The sequence below is a fragment of the Lygodium microphyllum genome, chromosome 8 (genome assembly GCF_053477565.2).
Source record: "Lygodium microphyllum isolate KBCC chromosome 8, Lygodium_microphyllum_v1.1.10, whole genome shotgun sequence".
Lineage (NCBI taxonomy): Eukaryota > Viridiplantae > Streptophyta > Polypodiopsida > Schizaeales > Lygodiaceae > Lygodium > Lygodium microphyllum.
This window is the reverse complement of record NC_141142.1, coordinates 28,316,428-28,340,213: the sequence shown is the minus strand read 5'-3', so window position 1 is coordinate 28,340,213 and position 23,786 is coordinate 28,316,428. Positions and strand designations below refer to the sequence as shown.

The 23,786-nt window shown below is 44.0% G+C and overlaps 1 protein-coding gene across 3 annotated transcripts in view; it reads left to right on the top strand.

Annotated features, from left to right (window-relative positions):
- The window catches only part of LOC148032093 (glutathione gamma-glutamylcysteinyltransferase 1-like), a 180,539-nt gene that overhangs the window by 106,685 nt on the left and 50,068 nt on the right, over positions 1 to 23,786 (top strand). For all 3 annotated transcript variants that reach the window (XM_087682719.1, XM_087682716.1, XM_087682717.1), the window contains exon 6: positions 12,696 to 12,923. In XM_087682719.1, the coding sequence (XP_087538845.1) occupies positions 12,696 to 12,923 (228 nt within the window). The remainder of the gene's footprint in view (positions 1 to 12,695; positions 12,924 to 23,786) is intronic.

The window sequence follows — 23,786 nt, the reverse complement described above, 5'->3', positions numbered from 1 at the left end:
GACCCTGCTCACCAGATAAAGGCATACCGGTTTGTGGACAAGGGCAGGCTCATCACAATCCATTGTCACTGAGGCAAGGGCAAACATGGTCCCTAGCAGTCCCAGCCAAGAGAGTATATCTCAAGTGTGGTCTCCCCTTAGCATGGCCCCTTGTAGTGTGGCAGCCTCCCCCCGATGAGAGCGTTGTTCCTTCCCTTGCCCCCCTCTCCATCGTCCCTAGCAGTCCCAGCCAAGAGAGGACATCTCAAGTGTGGTCTCCTCTGGATTGTCCAAACTTACTCCTATCTCCAGACTACCCACTCTGGTGGATGGTTTGAGGCTCAAGTGGAAGAGGTCATCCATGACCAGGTACGACCATGTATTCAGGTGGTTGGGACGTGCAAGATTGGAGTTGCTTTCAGATCAGTGGCCTATATGCATGATGGACATCAATTTGGTGGTCTGATTCAAAGTTTTGTCACCTCGACATTCTCATTGCACCATATAGCAATGGTGCCTCCCATTGGATCTGATCGTGTGGCTGCTAGCCCAGATTGCTTAATACTATCGGGTCTCTCAGAAGCTCACCTAATAGCTTGGAACATGCATTCACAATCAGCGGTTCAGGTTGCAAAGAACTCTCCCTTATAGATGCATGAGGCGTCATGGGAGAGTGGAATTCACTTCTCTAAACCAGTCTCCAAGCACCATTGCATTGTCTCTGTTTCTCCTTCTCTATGTTCAGCAAATCCTAGAGTTTCCCCACGAGCATAGACCTAGCATCCTTGAACACAAATATCCTCCACTTTAGTGAAGCATAGGGTCTCGGGAAGTTGATTGTTTAGCAGGAGTTGTAGCCAGCCCTTCAGGACGCATCAACATCCTTCTTAGGAGCATAAGATCTCCCCCCTTGGGAGTATTTTCTTGGCACCCATGGTCAAGTGGAGGAGTATGCACCTCAATTGGCTAAAGTTTACTGTCTTGTTTGTGGGATCACGGGACACTTTTATTGCAGGTAGAGCCTTATTGGTGAGGCTAGATATTGGGGGTTCTTGCATTGGAATCCTCAATGTTTGCGCTTCTCTTGAGTTCAAGCATCTTCTGGCTTTTGAACAGAGACAGTGACTATATTTGATGTGGACACTTAGATTGCTGGATGCTGGATGCTGGATACCTTAGAGGATCAGGAGGGTAGAGCCATTGACTTCTAAAGTATAGCAAATGATGAGTTGGAGGCTTTCATTTTCGCAGTAGGTGCCCACGATATTTGGAGAGACTTAGATTTCCACAAGCGCGATGGCTGACCAGACTTTTCTTGGAGCTACAAGCAGTTGAGTGGCATTATCATAGAGTGGTCAGTTAGCAAGAAGCACTTTACTGCCTCATGCCTTGGTGATACTTTGGTTTTTTCAAATAAAGGTAGAAATTCTATTAACACTCATTGGATACATCAGAACAAGGTATCCCAGGGCAAAAAGCAGAAATTTACAAAACAGCCCTGTAAGGGACTTCCATATCAGACAATGTGTAACAAGGAGAACTCTATTACAAAGCTTGAATAAATAGCCAGCCGAGACTATAATGCTAGACCATGTGGGTTTGGAAAAGAAAAAAGTGCCAGAATCCCATATCTTGACAAAAGCATCTCTCATCCTTGTATCATCAAGTTGCTCTCTATTCCCTCCCATCTCCTGGAGAGAGTATGGACAATCTCTTTCTAGAACTTGGAGAGAGTCTCTACTGTAGACATTGCCCAAAAATTCAATAGCCTAGCTACATCTGGCTGTCCATATGTACCCAGCAATAATGCTACCTATGAGCTTCCATAGTTGGTGAGAAAGCTAGCATGATAATCTTGTTCACAAGCTGCCCCGAAACAAGATAGGGATGACATCCATGTACATCCTCATATCCACAAGCTAGGCCTGTGTTTGTGACCCAAGCTATTCTTGCCCATGTAGCAGTCATAAGATTGTGAAGTGTCATGAAACACCTTCCTAAGGGCTCTCTTCTAGACCTCTTGAGCCCCTGGGAAATCCGATATACAATGCCTTAAGAAGTTTGCAAGGAAATGTTGTGAGATACCAAAGAAGGGCATATCCCAAGGCGTCTCTACAAATGAATGTCTCCGTACTCAGTTCCTAAGATCCCACAAAAATCTCTCTAGCAGCCTTCTCTTGTATGCCCAATGCTTCTATCCATCTACCATACAAGTCTGAGGGTCTGGGTCTAAGTACTAAGTCCTATCACAACAATGAGTCACAACTCTAATCCTCTGTCAAGAGCATCCTGTGAACTCTGGCTGATCCAGATCCTCTCGCCTAAGTTTGCCTTCCATCTCGACTAAGAAAGTAAACACACTCTCTTCGCTGATGGTTACTGTTGCAAGAGGGATCTCTCCTCTGGTAAAGAGCCCAATCCATGTCTAATCAGTCACTATGTTAGTCCATTTTTGGGGTACCATCTCTGTGATACTCTTGGTTATGGCTCTAGCCCCCTTGATAACTTGAAGTTTTTGTCTTTGTATATGAGCCATCAGCTCAAGAAAGGAAAACCGCTCCCACACTGTAGAAGCTACATGTGAAGGGAACCTCCCCCAAGATAGGAGGGTCCTCTCTCCAATGGTGTGGCATCTCTCTATCCTAAGTAGTTGATTGAAGAGAACTGGCTACCTCAACTTCTCTTCAATAGTGATTGGGTCAATTTGATGAAGTCTTGCAGATATTACTCTTGATGCCCATATAATAGATGCATCAAATCTAACCTCCCAAGCCCTGCAGCTCGGAATGTACTAAAATATCCAGCGTGTGCTAGACTGCCATGTTCCTCTAGGAGCAAGAGCAATGGTCTCTAATCTCCATAATAGAAGCTTCTTTTATGGCTCCTCACCTAAAAGAAGGCCCCTCACAATGAGCCTTGCCATTAATGCTCTGCTCTAACTATCTGGGTGAATAATCCCCAAAGCACTCCTAGATCTAGGTTGGATGATAGCAACCCAAGCTACCTTAGCCCTTGCAAGGCTACTATTTGCACCTCACCAAATGAAGTTCTTGATGAGTCACTTCACCTGGCCAATAGATGACCTAGAGAAGGCCCAAGAGGAAGTTATATACCAGATGGTGGCCAACAAAACCTATTTTGCACTACCACCCTGCTTGCTAGTGATACTCTTGTTGTGCTCCAATATAATAGCTTTTTCTTAATGCTAAGTAGTAGAGGTGCCAGCTACCACTCTAAAGAAATATCAATGCCTACATGGTAGCCCAAGTATCTCACAGAATTGCTGAGAGGGACCCAAGTGAAATTCTCATGTGCCTTCTTCCACTCTAGTTGCTGAGTGTCACAAATACAAAATCCATAGGATTTGTGCCAATTAATAAGAGCTCTTGAAGTTTTGCAAAAGGCCTCCTCACATCTTCAAAAGAGTGGACAGCCTTCCTTTATGCCCACCGTGCTAGAGACTGAGTCTGTTGTGGCACTCGCACTCTCCTTGTCATAGTTTCATACAATGCATAAATACACCACTGCATATCCTTTGGGACCCCAATGGCTCACAACCTTTGCATGAGTCTTGCACGTGGCAAAGTATCAAAGGCATTGTGGAGGTCTACAAAAACACAATAGATTTTTTGCCTCCGCGATCGTCCCTCCTCAATCAAGGCCCTTAGTGTGAATATATGGTCTAGCGTATTGTATCGGTGTGGCGGAAACTAGCTTGTCCTGTAGACCATATTTTCTTTGTGTCAGCCCACCAACTCAACTCATGCTCCACAATAGAGGCATATATCTTTGCTAGCATATGGCCAATCATAATAGTGCAGTAATTGTTAGCGACCAATGGATCTCCACTCTTAAAAATTGGCTCTATTGTGTGGTCACACCAACTTACTGGAAACCCCTCACGTACGGCTCTATTGAGGAGATTCGCCAAGATAGAGGCGAGTGCATACCATGCATGTGAAAAATGCTCTGCCACAAGGCCATCTTGATCATGTGCTCTCCCATTCTTCAACCTCCAAATGGCATATCTCACCATCTTTTCCGTAAAGAAACCACACTGTGTTGGCCTAGCATTTGATGGATAGGGTATCTACTCTTGTTGATGGAGCATCGTATAGTAGCCTAGCATGTTCATGCCAAACCATAGGTGATGTCAACTGAATTGGGGGTTGTCTCCCATGAAATTTCCTCCATGTCTTGATACATCTCTGACTCTAGTTTGGCTAAATAATCTCTCTTCTTTTTTCACACAAGACGATGAAAGACATTCCGTGCCTGCTTATGTGTGCATGTCCCTAGTGTAATATCCCTCTATAGGTGAGTCCTAGTCTGTCTGCACTTATCATCATACAAAGCATTTTGAGGGGCAATACAATTGCGTATTGCAATAGGGCACATCTTACATGGGAATGCCTTTGAAGCTGTAGCATGTAAAACCTTCGCTAGAGATCTAGTGACATCTTCCAATGGTTCATGTTGGTCTAGTTGACTTAAGCCATCTTGTACATCACTATAGATATGTGATGTTTGCTCTAGAAATTCATAATGTGGGAATGTGTGTGATTGTGTGCATGTTTCTTGTCTTTGACTATATGCTAGAGTAAATTTTAGGATCGCATGGTCGGCCGCTATCCAGATCAGCTTATCAGATATCTCAAAATCCTTAATTTCTGGAATTAGTGCAGGTGAGTCCATTACATAGTCCACCACACTGGTCCCTTTTTTGCTATTCCAACAAGTGAAAGTATCCACTCCCGGTCATCTTAATAGACCATTGAATATAGCCAATCCATGAGCACTTCCCAAAGCTAGCAGTTGGGATCTATATGTTGTCACCTCCTTATCATGAGATGTCCTAGCAAGCCCTAGTTATCATGAGATGTCGTGGCAAGCCCTAGTTCATCCAATGCCAATTCCTTAAACATTTCATGTTCAGCATCATAAAAGGCGGACTGCTTATCACTTCCTGTTCGAGCATTAAAGTCTCCCACTAGTAGCATGTTCCCAGTACTTGCATATCTCATAATATCTTCATGTAGTACTTCAAATGGTGATCCCTCCCCAGTAGAAAATGTCGAAGAGACAGGTGGGAAGTAGCATACCACAACATATAGATCCCTCAGTGTGAAGGAAACTGCTAGGGTTTGCACTGAGGACACAGAGTGTACAACCATGACAGAAACACAAAGAGACAGACACAGACATAGAGAACAAAACTCAAACCCTAAATGCAAAACTCAAAAACTCAAAACTCAAACACAAAAACTCAAACACAAACAGAAGAAGGGAGAGAGAGAACACAACTCTAAAGTGAATGAATGCTGTAAATGAATGTAAGAGTGTATAGTGTGCTCAAGGGCAGAGCAATGTTGGAGTATGACATCCACCGAAGACGGATCCCAAGTATGTGACCACTAGTCAGAGTGTAGGAGTGCTGAATAGTGAATGGTAGCAAGTGGGTCACCAAAACGCAGTTGTCTAGAGGCTAGAAATTGGTAAGCGTAGCAGTGTACCACCGATTGGAGGCTGGAAACTGTGCACAGTCTGCTGTAAACAGCAAGATGAAACACTGTCTGAGAGTGTCAGGGCCTGCAATGCTGAAAACGCAGATTGGCTGACCCTGGACATGATGGACAACAGGCTGTACAGTAGTCTGGGATAGTCTGGAGCAGTCGCCAACAGCTGAGAGTTGTTGCCTATAGCAATGGACAGGTTGAAGATAATGTGGCTGCAGTCGATGATGGCTGGACAGCAAATGGAGACAGGCTGCAGGCTGGAAATTTGGCGCCAACAACAACAGAGGGTGTGTGGGCTGGTGTAACCTGCAAACAAGGACGATGGCTGAATGGGGGCAGCCTGTCTATTTATAGATGTGGAGGGGTGCCCCAAAAATTAGGGTTTCCACTAAACTCTCTTGAACCACTCCCCATTTTAGGGTTTCCACTGAACTCTCTCGAACCGCTCCCCATTTTAGGGTGAGAAGTGTGTGTGATATGCTCAAATGAAACAAAAGCTGTAGATGTACCTGAATTTCGTCTACTTCGTGAGCCCCCTCTATTGAAGTTCACATACGCAAAGCCATCCGGATCCTGTACCTCAAAAGAAGAAACAGGTGAGGGTTTTGATTCATGCAAAACAAAAGAATTGTACAAACCTGACATTGGACTTGGCTGAGATGATGAAGATGGATCGCCAGACGTTCCAAATGCCGTATGTCCTCCATGATCACAGAGCGGTGGCCAGCCTCACCAACCGGTCCGGATGTGGTAGAAAAATTGGTAGGAGGGGTGTAAACATCACCATACTTGTTGTGATAGTCCTCCTCTGTCATGTTAGTGAAATCTGATGAAGGTGGAGTCTCATCCTCCTCACCGAGTCCATAATGCCGTCTCAGGGCCTCCAATAATGGAGAAGCTTGATAAGACATCATAGGAACTGGAGAAGAAGGTGTCCGGGACATTGTGATTCGTTTATGAGCCGTATTGTGTGCCTCGCACAAAGACTAGCTCTCCACAATATCCGTAGGATACTCTTTACAAGAGCACTGGCTCTAATACCATGTGAAGGAAACTGCTAGGGTTTGCACTGAGGACACATAGAGTGTACGACCACGACAGAAACACAAAGATAGACAAAGAGGGAAAAACTCAAAACCTAAACAAAAAACTTAAAAACTCAAACCCTAAACTCAAAACTCAAAACCCAAACACAACTCTACAAACAGAAGAAGGGAGAGAGAGAACACAACTCTGAAGTGAATGAATGCTGTAAATGAATGTAAGAGTGTATAGTGTGCTCAAGGGCAGAGCAATGTCGGAGTGTGACATCCACCGAAGATGGATCCCAAGTCTGTGACCACCAGTCGGAGTGTAGAAGTGCTGAATAGCGAATGGCAATAGTCTGCTCACCAAAACGCAGCAGTCTGGAGGCTGGAAACTGGTAAACGCAGCAGTGTACCACCTATCGGAGGCTGGCAACTGTGCACAGTCTGCTGTAAACAGCAGGCTGAAACAGTGTCTAAGAGTGTCAGGGCCTGCAATGCTGAAAACACAGGCTGGCTGACCTTGGAGATGATGGACAGCAGGCTGAACAGCCGTCTAGGACAGTCTGAAGCAGTTGCTAGCAGCTGAGAGATGTCGCCTACAGCAATGGACAGGCTGAAGATAATGTGGCTGCAGTCGATGATGGCTGGACAGTAGATGGAGGCGGGCTACAGGCTGGAAACTGGGTGCCAACAGCAGCAGAGGATGTGTGGGCTGGTGTAACCTGCAAACAAGGATGATGGCTGAATGGGGGCAGCCTGTCTATTTATAGATGTGGAAGGATGCCCTAAAAATTAGGGTTTCCACCATAGTTACCAGGAACGGGGAACGGGAACGGGAACGGGAACGGGACCCCCCGGAACGGGGGGAACGCCTAAAGTTAGGGAACGGGAACGGAGGGAACGGCATATATATATATATATATATATATATATATATATATATATATATATATATATATATATATATATATATATAGAGAGAGAGAGAGAGAGAGAGAGAGAGCTCATAGATTAAGTTAGTTGGAAGATTGCATGGTGGAAGTGAGAAGGGTGGCATGATATCACTGTTGCATCTTGCTCGCACCAAATTTGGACAAATCCCCAAATTTTCCAAGTCCTGCGTGCACCAATTTCAATGAAATTGAAAGAATTTCAATAAAATGTGAAAAGCCCCAAAATTCCCGGGTAGATGTGCACCGACTTTGCAATTTCTGAGTCAAATTGTCCAATTCTGTGTTGAGATCCCTAGATTCGAGAAAAGCCCCAAATTTCTGAGCCGATTTTGAACAGATAAGAGATCTTGTGCTCACGCGTGCGAAACCCCGTCAATGGGTGGAGATTAAAAAAAAAAAGATTGAATTTTTGAAAAAATCTATGGGTCAACGGACCCGTCAATCATGCGCTGTGAAGCCCGCCTTTCGCCGTTACGCGCTGGTCGCTGTGCCCGCCGTGCAGTCGCCCCGTCGCGTGCCCGCCGTGCAGTCGCCCCGTCACGTGCAGCTGTTGCCTGTTACGTATCGCACAGCAATCGCCTCCGGTCGTCTGTCCACACTTGGTGCAGTTCCAAACATGGTGTTGCATGGTGGAAGAGCAGTTGCCTCCAGTCGTCTATCCACACTTGCTGCAGTTCCAGGGAACGGCCGTTCCAAACAGGGAACGGCTGCTGGAACGGCCCGGAACGGTGCGGAACGGGCAGGAACGGGGCTGGGAACGGGCAGGAACGTTCCATGGGCGTTTCGCTGGTAGACACATGCCGGAACGCGTTAATCCGTTCCTAAGGCCCGGAACGGGCGTTCCCTGTTTCTATGGTTTCCACTAAACTCTCTCGAACCACTCCCCGGTTTAGGGTTTCCATTGAACTCTCTCGAACGGCTCCCCGTTTTAGGGCTTTACTCTAAAAGAGCATTTTAAGTGTATTTTGGGGCTGTTTAAGAGGCTTATCAGCAAGTAATGCATATTTTAGCTCAACACTCGGGTGCCCTATCCTTAGCCTTATCCACATGTATCTAGCATGCGCATCTCGTGACACCACGTGAATCATGTCTTGGAGGCTCTTACGATAAAGAATAGCCACCCCTCTTGACCTTGTGGTTCCTCCTGTTCTATGGGGTTGTGTGTATACGCTCTTCCATTTGTATCCCACAACATCCGGTAATCTAGAATATGTACACTGATGTGTCTTTGTATACATAGCCATATCTATCCCACGAAAAGTGTCCTCAAGATAACCTGCATTCAATCTCATTGAACCATTACAATTCCAAAAGGACATCTTTAACATCTCATAGGCCTTGTATCGTCGTTGTAACCTCCGTTCTGCTATGATTACTCTACCATCTCTATACACAGCATACTTGCCTTCTTTACGTGCCTCCAGCACTTTTGGCATGCAAGCTCTTTTGTGATCTAACTGTGCAGGTGTGAGATCCTCATCGAGGTAAATCTTTTCACCCTTCAAAGCTTTTCTGTTTTATAAGAAGGCCCTTTTGGTATCCATGTCCCCAAATTTCAGCATGAGGATCGGACCTCTTTGGTCATTTGGATTACCTATCCTCCAAGCATCCATAATGCATGTCTTGTCTACTCCCATCTTAGCACAAAGTGTTTTAGTGTCCTCCTGGGGGTTTCCTTTTTTAGCCCACCCTACCACACGTACATGCAATGCATGGAGTTTCCTCTTCGTTTCCTCCTCTAGTGTTGTATTCATCATTTCTACTTTGTTCTGAGGCACCCCTTTGTTTCTTCTGACTACCTCGATCCATTGTGCATTTTTGTTCACTGTTTGTTGAGCATTTTCTACTTTCTTTTGAGCTCCCTCTACCACATTCACCCATGTGTGCATGTTTTTTTTTTTACTTTCCACCTCTTTCTTTAATTCTGGTGCATTTGGCATTGTTGTTTGTGCATTCGTCATTGACTTGTATGTCACTAATTCATTCTTACATGACTCTAATTGCCTTTTTTTTTTAGATTTCAATGCATCCATAATCTGTTTTCCAAGCATCCCTTACCTTGTTCAAGTTATCTATCATATCCATTTGCAAGTCAACCTTGATTTCTTTATATTTTGCATCATCCCAGCCGTTAGAGCATGATTTCCTATTTGCTTCTACAACATCACTGAGTTCTTCCCTGAATGTCTCTTGCAATTTTCCATATATATCTTTTTGCTTTGCATCCATGTCATTCATGACTTTTTTGTTGCATGTTGCCACACACCCTCATGCACGCTTTCAGGTTTGCATCCATTTTAGCATTCAATTCCTTTCCCCATGTTTCATGCATCGCATTCATGTCACTTGTCACCTTGTTAAACATTGGCATACATATTGCTGCAATCTCAGCTCTTATGAGGGCTTTCATGTCATCCAAACCATTTGTTGCAATCAGCCTTTGCATCTTTGTCCATCGCTTGGCACTTGTGGGAGTGGCATTTTCACGAGCTCTCCTTGTGTTTTTTCTATAGTAGAACTTTTCGTCCTTAGTGGGGGTCTTGTACCGCCCTTCTGATGCAGTGCCTCCTATGGTTGCACCGATTAGTTGTGTATCAAGTTCGGTCTCATGTCCACTGGCTTTTCTTTGTCAGTAGTCTCTACCATCTCGTAGTTTAGGACAGCCACTCAGTGTGCTTGCATTGACCCTGTAGATCCTTCCTGCCAATACCTCTGCAACTTCCACAACAGCCAGAGTCTCCCTGTGCAAAGACATGACTCTTCAAGACAATGATTGTCTCTCTACATAGAGACGTGCCCCTGCAGAACAACGTCTTCGCGTCAGCACTCACGTCAGTGCCATCGAAGCTCACATCAAACACATCAGCACCGAAGGCAGTCATCCACACTAGCGTCCAGTCTGGCAAGCAATCGTCCACACGAGTGTCCAGTCGGGCAGGCAGTTGTCCTCATGCCATCATGCCATCATGTGATCACACGAACACGCCACGTCATAGCATCCCGTCATGTCAGAGAGAGAGACGTCACAGCATCGTGTCACGTTACAGCATCCTGTCACCCTCAGAGAGAGACGTCAAAGAGAGAGAGATGCTATTGCAATTTCCCATCCATTAGTGATCATCCCAACCATTGGAGACTCTCAAAGAGTTGCCTCCACTCGATTAGGAGGCCATTGGAGGCAAGCAACAACCCTTATAGGCTGTCTATAGGCAGGGGACAGCAATTTTGGGGTCCACAAGGGCTAGCAACTGCATGTGGGGATCCTGTCGATGGCGGGCTGCAGTCATTCAGCCATTTTCTACAAGGCAGCAACAAAATTGAGTACTTTTTCGCGATAGAAATCAGAGATTTCTTTCTCCTCAGTTTTCTCTTTGGTGAAGAGCGTTCAGCAGCAATTTTCAGGCCCTAGTGAAGAGCAGCTGTGTTTTTACTGCTGTAAATCCTAATTTACAGTAGAAATTAGGATTTAACAGCCATCTTGGGTTGCGTGCAGGAATTTGAGGAATTGCCAGAGATTTCAAGAAGCTAGCCATCCTAATTAGATTTTGGGCACATTTTGACCAGCTAAGGGCTTGGTTTTGTGTGAGATACATGAATGACACATAACCATTTCACAATGTCTCAGACCCCTCCTCCTTGGGAACCTACTATGTGTTTAGGCTTCTCCATCATTGGAGGCCCTTAGGAGGCATTATGGACTCCATGAAGATGCTGATGCTTCACCTTGACCTTCACTTTCTTCTCCTCTTCTTGACTTCATGAAAAATGAGGAGATGTCTGTGAGGTTGGCCACCCCTCCAGCAGATTTCCTCTAGAAATATGGCAATAGGGTCTTACCTTCCTCAACAGCACTTGGAGGAGGATTTGAATCATAGGCCTTCAAGGGAAGTTGTGGCACCTGGATCCACACAACATGGTTTGACATTCAAGAGTGGTGAGTCTAGATCAGGGATAGTAGGCCCTTGGACGAGGTGGACCGAGCGCCCAAAAGCTAGTGAGCTTTGCTCACAAAACCCAAATTTGCAAACATCTTAATGTAGGATGACATGGATTGGGACTCGTCATGCAACAAACATGGGCAGAGCATAGCATCACAGACGCCTTCTAGAAGACCTTCTGGCAACACTTCTAGGATAGTGGGTGGCTGAGGAAGGTCTCCTACTTTCTATGGCTTGTGGCACACGAGATTTGGGAGTCGGCAGTTGGCTTTCGGCAGTTGGCTGGTCAAGTGTAGGAGGACAAAGTCTACAAGTGCTACCCATTGCAGCAATGCTTGGAGATTTGAAAGCATTGCCTTTGGTCATGTGGGGTGGTGTGGGTAGTTTGGAGAGGTGTTTACTGTCTACTTGGTTGAGGAGTGCCTAGCCTAGGGTGGATCTCATGGGGAGCACAGTTGGCAGTCACTTAGCTAGGGCTGCCACCTACTTTATAGGCAGAGATGCAAGACATGATCTTTATCATTGAGGCTAGTCCATGTGTTACAGTGGGCTTGGAGGCTTGGCCCAACCGCCATGTACTACAGCCTGTTATGTCGCAATCGGAGGTGTGTGAGCTCATCGGGAGTCTCATGGGGTGGCATATCTAGAAGGCACATTGCTAGATGACTTTTGGTGGTGAGTGCCTCTTAGTGTATTTCACCTTGGCAGAGCTCTGGTTTTCCATCAGCCACTCCCTTTGAGGTCGTTGGGAGCAGCTATAGGGAGACTTTGGACATAGAAGGGAGCTTTGCTAACAATGTCTTCACACTAAAGGTGGTCATGGCCTGTCCTTCACTTTACAGAATAGCCGCCCTTGATGGCACTATACTCCTTCACGTTGTTTCTATATAAGCCCCCCCGTTGTTTCTATATAGGCAGGCCCTGCGTGCCCCTGCCCCTGCCCCCGCACCACCGGGGGCCTGGGCTGTCTAAAAAAGAAAGTTTCATCTAAGCTTTGTCATTTTAGATTATTCCTGACTATATCTATAAGCACTTTCCAAGAAAAGGATTTATATTGCAAAAAATCTAACAGAAACTAGTGTATTTTGAAAACACTCATTTTAGGATATTGGTTACCAATTACAGAATCTGCATTTCTATTTCATGATTCTCTTTCTAGGCACTAAAAGCACTTTATGTTTTATTTTTGTATTAGACATTATGAAGAACTTATCTTTTGTTTTTCATTTTCAGTCATGCAAAGAAATTATTGAGTACCTATCTTCTATTTTGCATTTTCAGTCATGCAGGGATGATCGCTGGAGAGCAACTTCAGCATACTTGCTTAAGGAAGTTCCAAATCTCTTGAGGACCAAAGACTTGAGCACAGCAGAGCAAATTGTGCATACTGTTATTGATTCTCTACCTGCTAATGTTGCTTCTTTTGTAAAGTGGATAGTTGAGGTTAAACTTGTTGACACACCAATGGAAAATCTAAGCAAAGAGGAAATAGAAAGACTTGAATGCAAGGTCAGTTTTGTGTACTTGGTAATATTAGCTTTCATTGAAAACTTGTTAAGCACACACTTCTTGAGCTTCTAATTTTTTTACACAGCTGATAAGTTCCATGTTTGACATTGATGATTGCTTGTTAAACTATTAAAACATCTGGTACAGTACCCAAAATATTGCCAAAGTGATCCAGACGTTAATTTTAATTACGAAGGTATTCCCACTGAAGAGCTCAAATCTAAGATATGAAGGTTCCGTGTCCCAACAACAGAACTAGAATGTTGCCAATCACTGCTCTATCAGCTCAATAAGTAAATCAATGTAAGAAATGAACTCCAAACACTTTGCTAGGTGTAAATACCGTGTCATTTAACCATGTGTTCTGAGCACATATATTAGAAGGCTTTATGTCAAAGGAGTGTGGAGCAGCATAACTATGAAACATGTTTCAGTGATCTGAAACATGGAACATCTGAGACGGCCAAAACGGTTCAGCTGTGCATGGAACACTTTTGGTGAAACAGGATGAAATGGCAAAAGTTGTTTTGCCTGAGTTCAGTTTTCCACCTAACAAAACGTTAGGTGATTGTTTCCCTTTGGCTTGTTTGTCATATCCTCTCTCCCACCTATAATACAGTGCATACTATAGGTGCGACACAACTGCTACAGGGGTGTGACATGACTGCTACAGGAGTGATGCAATTGCTATTAGAATAGTGATTGTTGCCAGTGCTGCAGTGAATGCTCTTGACCTCATGCAGGCACAAGATTGTCCTTATGCAGTGACTGCATGATGTTTGGGCAGTGACTGATGCAATATTGCAGGTGTGAGATTGTCCTTATGCAGTGACCGACTTGATGTTTAGGCAGTGGCTGATGTGATATTGCAGGCATTGAACAGCGACTGAAGTGATCAGGTTTTATGCAGTGAGAGAGAGTTGCTGCTCTTAGGCTCATGCAGGAATGCTCAGGTTGTGCTGGTAATAAGTGAATGCAGTGAGAGAGGGAGCAGAGATCAGGTTTATACAGGCAGAGATGGCAAGCGTGATCTGATTTGTTCTGTAACTGCATGTGGTTTGTGGTTTGCATATGGTGTGTGATTACAATTAACTATGGGGATGGATGATGTAGACAAATGTAAACATCAAACCGTGGAACATGCAACTTTGGGAGGCAAATCTGATTGAGAACTGACACAACTGTCCATGGAAGCGGTGTACTACACCCCTTCTAAGAACACACTGTACAATACCTATGGCCGAAGGGTCCATGATTGGATAGTCTCCCTAGTATTTGACAGGCTTGGGAAGACCTCATGCACCATGAAGGAAAGAAAGTATGAAGAAATTCATCTCATCATTCACCTTGAACTACGAATTATGAGGCAGGAATCGGAAAAAGAAATACAACAGCTAGTCGATGCCAAATTATTGACAAACCAGAAGGCACAAATGCATGATGTGCATATAAATATTAAGAGTGAATTGTGGGCACAAATGGTGTCCGTACACACACACGCGTGCACACACATAAAATGAATGCTACTTTGGAAGAAGAGACTAGGAGACGCGAGCTAGGTTATCACATGTATAGATAGTAGGATGGGAAGGAGAACGACAGCCCATAGGAAGATGCTAAGACTCTTGCAGACAAAATTGGTGCTTTAGAAGAACCTATAGTTAGTGCTTGGAGGATGGGGGAAGAGGACTCTAAGTCCAAGGCTTTAATCCTTTGCTTTGTGGACATACAGAAAAAAATGGCCTTCCTCTCTAAGAGGAGAGCCCTCAAGGGTGAGAATATTTATTTGGATGAGGATCTTACCCTAGTATGATAGCACATAGCAGAGAACATATGCCCAAAGTATTGGAGGCTTGGAAAGAGGGAAAATGGGTTATTTACAGGGATGGATGGGTCATCATCATTGATAGAAGGTCCGCATGGCAGTATGAAGCCTATGAGATACTTAGGATGTTAGTACGGAATTGTAATGGAGCCCCACTCTTGGATGCTAGTTACTTTGAAGATAGCTTTCAAAACCTTCATATAGCCATGCAAACAGAAACAAACCAATATAAAGGTAGTGGACTACTAGACGTGTAGGAATTGTGGAAAAGTGCATTTTGTCCAATAGCTAGACAGCCAAAAAGCTCCAAGGATTTTGGAGGTGTAGCCATACTATATGGGGAAGACCTCAAAGGAATGGTGACAGCAACCCTCCCACAAACATAATCAACCACAAAACCAGGGACAAAGCACACAAAATCTGTGTATGGCTCTGCCATTAATCTCAAAACTGAAAAGAAACCATAAATTTCTCTTTTATTAATAAACAAATTCGTCATCTTCATCATCTCCATCCATAGCTTCAATTATTATGCAAGAACAAAAGGGAAAAAAGAAATTTATGAACAAAAGACAGAGGAGAGAGGAGAGAGAACAAATTTTTGGCACCATCCAAAAGGAGAATATGCGATTGGAAAAGAGAGAGGGAAGGGAAAGAGGCACATAACCACTCGTGCACTCCACCCCACGTCTTTCCCAAAAAGCACACCCCTTTGTATTTTATTATTTCTTTGAAACTTTGATACATTTGATATTATAAGGCCTTTGGCCTTTAATTTTGAGTATTCCTACCCTTTACAAATGCATGTACGTAACACTTTTGTATATACCATTTATTTATGATGGATGTGGATGTGGCCCCCTCATATCTCTATCTCTTTTTGGTGATTTTGTAACAATGTAAATATTATTCCCTTCACAAAAGATGAAAGTGTGATATATGCATGGACATTTTTATGCTCTATTTTTGTGTTTCTTTTGGTGTCATCAAATGGTATAGGTAATGAAGAGAGATTATGATACACGATATCTATGGATTAGGATATAGAGAATATGACTAAGGATATATTAATTGCAATATGCTACTTCTCTCTTGCAAACTTGACCTATGCCACATGAGATGGATTTCCCTTTGATGTACTTTATGAGGATATTATGAGGTATGCTAGCATTGGGGACATTATTAGTGGGGGATTCCAACACACGTACTAGAGATAGACAAAGTAACTTGTACAAGCATGATAATTTTATGTTCAAGGAGATTGATATAAATGAAGTAGACCTACACAGGAGAGCCTAGGACAAAGAACTGAACACCTATGGGACACATCTATTGGCTTTGAATGTACACATAGACTAGCCATCTTTAATGGCCTACCATAGTGGCCAAGCTTTGATACTTTGACATGTTGGAATCACAAAGGAGGGGCAAGTACTATGGACTACTTGATAGGCTCACCAACATTGATACCAAACATCCAAAACATTCAGGTATCTAAGAGACCAATGAGCATAGCAGCAAATCATTCTATTCTGAATTTTGGAATCTCTTGTGGACCTATGAAACATGGAACACCAAATATCCCACATACTACTTTGCAGAAGACACCTCACATATCTATAGTGGCTCTCTATAGACTAGTTTACATACATTGGACTTGAGCAGATTGTTGGAGAAATGTACAAGGGACTTGGGAGAGGCCATACATAGATTAGTCATGTATGCATTCTCACACACCTTGGTCCGATGGAGACCCACACGCTCTACTAATCCCCAAAATAGCTAGTATGATGACGAGTGTAGTCACTCAGTCTTGCTTACAAAGAGAAATGGAGCTAGGTACTCAAACATATCGTCAAGGTAGTATGCTCTTTAAATGCCTTGTGCAAAAGAAAGGAGACTACTTGGCAAAATCAAAAGACATATCAGCTACTTTTGGGACTGGATAGCAAGAGTGCATGGAAGTTGTTTCATGAGAGAGAAATCGCAAAGTTTCATTGCCAAAATTGGCTTAATTTTAATGTTGCCCTGCTGTGGATGGTTGATTTATTGCAACCCACCATCAATAGGGGCTTGACATGCAATTGCCTGCCCTTGTGGGCTCCAAAATTTCTGTCACCTGCATGTAGGCAGCCTATAAGGGCTGTCACTTGCCTCTAATGGCCTCTTGATCAGCTAGGGCCAGCTCTTTGACAGCCTCCAATGGCTGGGCTGGCTACGAATTGCTAGAAGATTATAGCAGCAACTCTCTCTCCTCCTCTTGCAACCTCCAAAATGCTAGAATGAGGCTCCACCAGCTTTTAGTAGCCTTCCTCTCACGTGCATGGGCAAGTTTTGTCAAGTGGAAACCTTCTAAATGCATTTTCAGTAATTTTCAGCCCAATTGAATCAATGTTCAGAATATTAATTTTGAAAATGATTTAAGTATTAATTCTTGCTCAGAAAACTAACTTTACTATCCAAGAATTAAAGGGCTAGGTCAATTTGTCATCCAAGCAAACTTGAGCATTTATTAGCTGCTTGAACTGGCATTAATTAATCAATTAATTCCTAGTCCTAATGTTGCCACTAACATAAAGTCTTCTAGGCCAAAATTAGACACCAAGGACCACCTAGTACGTGTCAAGGATAACTTATCACAACTTTTTCCTTTTGCATTCGCGAACTTCTCAAGGTCCTTGGCTTGTCATTGTGAAATAACTAGCTTGTGCATCACATGTGTACCTCACATTTGCACAAAGTGGAAACAACATAGCAGCCAACGAATGGTTGTACTCCTTCTGGACTTTGATAAGACTTATGATAGGATTGTTTGAGACTTCTTGGAGGGTATCATGGCATGGCTAGGCTTTCCTCAAAAGTGGATCAGAAGCATGTTTGCGTTATACACTTTCGCAAGCAATAGAGTGGTTATCATTCGAGGGCGGAGAGGGGAAGAGTTCCAGTTGGAGAGGTCCGTCCATTAAGCTGTCCGCTAGCCCCATATCTCTTCTTACTCTTTATGGAGGTGATGTCCTACTTCCTTCGTTCGAGAGCAAGAGCAAGTGGTTTGCAATGTCTTTGGTTCCCTATGAGGACAGAGATAGAGTTGGTGGACTTAAAGTATATTGATGATTTAGCTCTCTATGTCAAGGATGATGAGTGATGCTGGAGAGAGTGAAACTGGCTCTAAAGGTGTTCTGCATAGCTACAGGTGTGAAAATCAACTGGCAAAAGTCAATCAAGTTTCTTACAAACCCGAATTCTAGCACCAAGTGGGGCATTCACTTTAATTTCAAATGGGTAAGTAGGGATTAGACAACTAGATACCTTGGGCTCCAACTTTGGCTTAACATTACTCCAACCTAGGAGTTCATCCCAGTTCTTGACTCCATAGGACAGAAGTTGACTAGCTAGAGTATAGCCCACCTCTCCTTGGTGGGCAGGGTCCTAGTGGTCAACCAAGTTCTCTTGGTGACTTGGTACATTGTGTCTTGCTAGTGTTTCTACTCAATATGTGTGGTTCAACTATGCCGCCTTGTATGTAACTTCCTTTGGGCCGGTTCAAATGTGTCCAAGGATGTTTGTGCCAAGATGGCTTGGGAGACCATCATTCAGAGGGGGAAGCTAGGGATCATTGATCCAGAGTATAGCCTCAAGTGGAGAGACATGGGACATCCTCCAGGAGGGCTTTCAACAATGAAGACCTTGGCTAGGTGGGTTGGGTGTGGAGATCATCACTGAGGTGGATCTGTACTACAATATTGATCAAACCACCTTGATTCTCTTTCCTTCATAGCCTAATATGTGTTTGGCAGAGCTTGCATAAGGCCCTCATATAGAGGTCCCCAGTTTGTTAGGAGAAGTTTAATTGACAACATGTGATTTGGAACCCTCAAGTTCAAGACCGTGACAGGATGTAGATTGGAGAGTGCCCTCACATCTAGTCAGTTGGCTAGGAGGCTGGCCTTGCTCCCATTTTTAGGGTGTGGTGAGATGTTTACAAGATGGTGGATCGGGAGGTTCTACAGTAGGTGGCATGATGTTGGAGAGGCATTGAGACCAAGAGGAGGGAGATTGATCCAGCCATTTCACAAGAGTGGCAAAGACCCTCCCGCCAAAGAGCCTATACCAACCTGGGGGGTATGGGCTGCTTGGTTCTTGTCAACAAGTATCCTCTTGCAAGTGGCAAGCAAAGTGGGCAATGCTCCCCATGATATTCTCTTCACAATTCAAGATGGTGGTCAGCTAGACATTGATACAAGACAATAGGATGAAGACCTATTAGCCATCCCTTGGAGGAGGATCCACATTATCGACCTTCAAGGGAAGATCTAGGAGTTATGGATTTGTACATAACCTAAGTTGAGTTCTAGGAGGGGTGCCTCTAGATTTGGGAGATTGGCATCTTGATGAGTTGCAGTAGGACCATGAATGGTGGCTTTGATTGGCCATGGAAATCGCCAAGATGTTGCAATGCTTCTTAAGCCCACATAGCTAGGATCAAGAGATGTTCTGATGGAGGAGAAGATGGATTTGGCACCCTCTTCCAGTAGGCACTAGGCTAAGCACATCATCACGGATGCTTTCCATCGAAATTTCTAGTGGTGCTTGTGGGATAGCTTGTAGCCATGGAGGGTGTATTACTTCATCTAGCTTCTCGCACATGGGGTCTTGGCAATCCAGAGGTGGTTGCCTTAGATGCAACAAGATGGATTCTACAAGGGTTGTGACCACAACAGAGCTTGGAAGCATTGCGTTTGGTCATGTGAGGCAACCTAGTTGGTGTGGAGAGGAGTTTGCCATATTCTCCATTTGGTACCTAGCCTAAGGTGCATTTCCTTTGGGGGGCTTATGTTAGCAGGAAATTAGCTAGGGACACCACTTCTTGTAGGAGGCTGAGATGCATGACATGATCTACATCATCGAGGCAAGTTCCTATACTCTGGTTGACCTAGATGCCTCATCCATCTGTCAACTATTGGAGCCCACGGTGTCGCGATCACAGCTATGGAATATTATTGAGAGCCTTACAGGATGGCACATTTGAAAGGCACACTATCAGCTGATTTTTTGCAGCAAGTGCCTTTCTATATACATGACCTTGGTAGAGCTTTGTATATCCATCACCCATTCACTCTAGTACCGCTTAGACTAAGTGGAGGGTGATTCCTGAGCCTATCAAGAGCTCTGACAGCATTTATTGCTCACTTGGGGCAGCCGCGACCTGTTTTTCACAATGCAGGCCAGCAGCCCTGGGTGCCAGCATACTCCTCCATGGCTTCTTTCCCCCATAACCCCAAAACCCCCTTGAGAGCCTTGAATATATGATTGTGTTGAGATTTTGAGTCAGCTCCACATGTACTTCCTTGTAAAATTCTTCCAAGTAATGTAATTAACCACATTTTTCAAATTTTAGAAAAAAAGATGGATATGGAAAAAGAAATAAACCCGAGATTGACTAGGAATGATAATATCTCATACGGTGCTCGAACCCAGTTGTGCCATCCTATAAAACATATTATATTCCATGTGCTTATTAGGCCAATCAAGCAACTTGGATGTGGCCAAATCCTCAGGTTCTGATGAGTTAGCCTTCTTTCTAGAGTCAAGGGGATGCCAAGTAGTGAAGTGAAGGATCTTATGCTAGGAAGCAATCAAGCGCGATAAATATTGTAGCGTTTGACTACATGGGTCGAATCCAAAACATGCCATTATGAAGCCTGGATTCTATTGTGACCATGTAAGATGCCAATTTCCTCAATAGAAGGCATGGCAATGTCTACCCAACATGGATGTTGCTCACATAAAAGACTGTAACAGGGCCATCTACAGAGTTGTCATATGAATCTTGGCACCTACAAAGGCAACTTTACCCAAATGCTTTGGCATGGTAACATGTTGCCAAGAGACCCTTACCCAATTCAACTAATCTCCTTGCTTTTTCCATAGCATAAAACAGATGAGCTGGCCGTTGCACCAATTCCTGCAATGACTTCTATATCCAAGGAATCCCTCTCCTTTTTCTTTTCATAAAGGGTAATCATATTAATTACCAGAAACACAAAATACAAGTGGACAATATGACAGTAGTTACAAATGAACTAAATGGCTAACAAGGGGACCAAGGGAATGGGAATATGTCAAGAAAGCAAATCAGCCTTGGTAAGAATGTCTGCTAGCTGAATGGCGTTCAGCTGGCAATGAAGAAGACCTTTGAGATGAGCAATTTATCCCCAGTAACATAGAAAGTGAAAACAACCTTCGTATGTGGCTGCATAGAGTCTGTCAATTTCGGCTTTCCAAAAACCTAGTCCCCCTTGGAAACATGGAGGATCCAACCACATGGTTCCAAATAGCAGGCAGGAGAGACCAAACCTTTCTTGCCACTAGGCAAGAAGAAACCAATGATGAGAGGTTTCTTGACTTGTGCAAAAAAAGTGACTTTTGGAAATATTACAGCTTGACAACGAAGAAGCAAGGGGAAAACCACTCACTAGCATTCTCCAAATAAATACTTTGTATTTGAAAGGAGTTTTATTAAGCCATCCCACCATCACCATACATTCCCACCAAGCCTTTCTCTTGTGAAGTACCCCAGTGTGATTACCCTTCAGTACCAGCCAATCATGATCTCTAGTAAGAAAATGATATATCTGAATTATTAAAGCCCATTCTAATAGCAATCAATGGTTAATTATCCAATCTTGCTAGGGGTTATTCCAGTTTAAGGAGGGGAAAGGCCGCAAAATTTGTAAGGAAGCTGAAATGGTTCCCCATAAGTGACAATAGACTCTAGGAACATGAAAAAAATCTTGGAACTAACTGGAGGGGCATGACAATGGGATGTGCAGACAAAAGCATATCAGAAATAATAATCATCCCAAGCCTTTCCATTCTATTCAACATGGCCCTTGTTTGCTGTTTGCCTTCCTACGAAACAAGCCTTGAAAAAGCCCGTAATTTAACTCGTAAAGAATTAGTCTGTAAGCAGTCAGTAGGAGGATTCCAAGAAGACTTTGTAAGCACCACTCTCCAAGAATGGGCCAAGTGAGTCAATATACAAAAGACTTGAGATGGACAGGCCGATTGGCATCAATAGCATGCCATGAGAAGCTTGGATCCAAGTATTTCCATGCAAGATGCTCTGATCTTCAAGAAAGAATCTTGCAATAGAAACCCAAGGCTGCTGTCCAACACATGTAGCCTGAAACAAAGTCCAATGAAGGGCAATCAGGTGTCTCAACATCTAAAATAGCACCAGTCCCCATTGTTTTCAAAGTGCATATATGACTCCAAGAGATCCAAGAGATGCCCAAGTTCATGGAGTCCTTCCAAAGCATGAAGTGAATAGAGTGAGTGACCTCTTGCAAATAGGACTTAAACCAAGGTCGTGATGGCAAATAATAGGAAATCATTGGCATCATGATTTTCTGGACCACTAAGGCATACATGAAATAGCCATGCCTATGATTTCCAATATAAAAACTAGTTAGCAATACATGTAGAGCTCCTTTGAAGCAACTTCTTGGATAAGGCATTCATCCCCAAGGGTTAGCCCAAAACGTCTCAAACCTACATCAATTGTTCAACAAATACTCGCAATGAGAGAGAGAGAGGGGGGGGGGCTTGGATTATGACCCATGGGACCTTTCCAGATATACAACGACTCTCCTCCCCCATGGTAGGAAAGGGGTAGCTACGGTGAAAGAACGATCTATGTAGGGTTGTTTCTCCCAAAAATGTAGCATACGGGTGATGAGAGACCCTAACTTCGATATAGGAGTAGTGGTCAGAAAGTGGTGAAGTGGCCCCTACAAAGGGATATCGAAGTCAGCTCATATGTATGCATATGCTGGGCATGTCATAATCATGTGCTTCTCTGATTCTACACTCTGTAGTCCACATAGCTCCACACAGCTTGTAGGGAGAGAGAGAGAGAGAGAGAGAAGGGTTTTCAGCTATCGTGGACTAGCCACCATGCGCCCTTTCGACTGCCCACCCTGTGCCTAAGCCTTGTCGCCTAACTGGCCTGTGCGTGATAGCCCTTGCCCCTTCCATCTTCAAGTTGTGTTGGGTATCTGCACCTTCTGCACAGGGAGCTGGCCTGTGACCTTGCAATTGGCAACGTGCTTCACGGCTTGAAGGCCATCTGTCCTGTTGCTCATGACTGCTGGGCTCCTAGCGTGCAGCTTGCTGAAGCCTCCCGCATATTGTCAGCCCTCATTCCCGGTTGTTTGTGTGCCACCTAAGTATTTTTGCTATGGAACGGAACATGTAGAAGGTGTCAAATGGTATTGATGTGGCTTTTCTCGACCAGCATATAGGGCATGGGGATGATAAAGATTTGGTGGAATCGGATGGGGACTTGTTGGGTGAGGATTCTGGGCTATTGATGGATGGGGATGAGATGGGAAAACGTCGTAAGATGTCAGTTGCTGAACCGGCTTTATGTGCTCCGAATTTTCCTCAGCAAGATGTTCATGCTTCCTACTCACAGACTGATGGGTCTTTTCAGTTTATGCTTGCCACTACCAACAATCTTTTGTTTGATTATGTTCATGCCAATGAGGGTAAAGCGAGCTCTTTACCGGAAGGGGATCAAGTGGTTGCTGTCATGGGAATTGACCTAGTTTTACAACAGATTGTTGCTTTCCATGAGAGAACAGCCATCTTTTACTTTACGGGAAGGATTCCTTTGATTACTAGGATTCGTACTTGGCTGTAGGCCATGCTTTCCCAATTTGGGTGGAGGTGGTTGATTTTCCGACACGTCTTTGGCGACTTTTTCCTTTGGTTTTGAGAATCCTTGGTGTGGTGTTGGTGGAGCCCCAATTGGCCTCTCGCAATAAGAACAGGGCTTGTAAGCTTTGGGACACAGGGAAACCTTGCCCAACCAAAATTCTTTTTGAGGTCCTTGGGTTGCAAACGTTGGTCTTCGAGGGGGCACATTTTTTGGACAATGTTTTAGATGTGGCCAAGTGGGCCATTTTATTTTAGAATGTGATAGAAGCCCTGAGATATTGCAATGTTCTTTGGATCCTGACATGGATATGCAA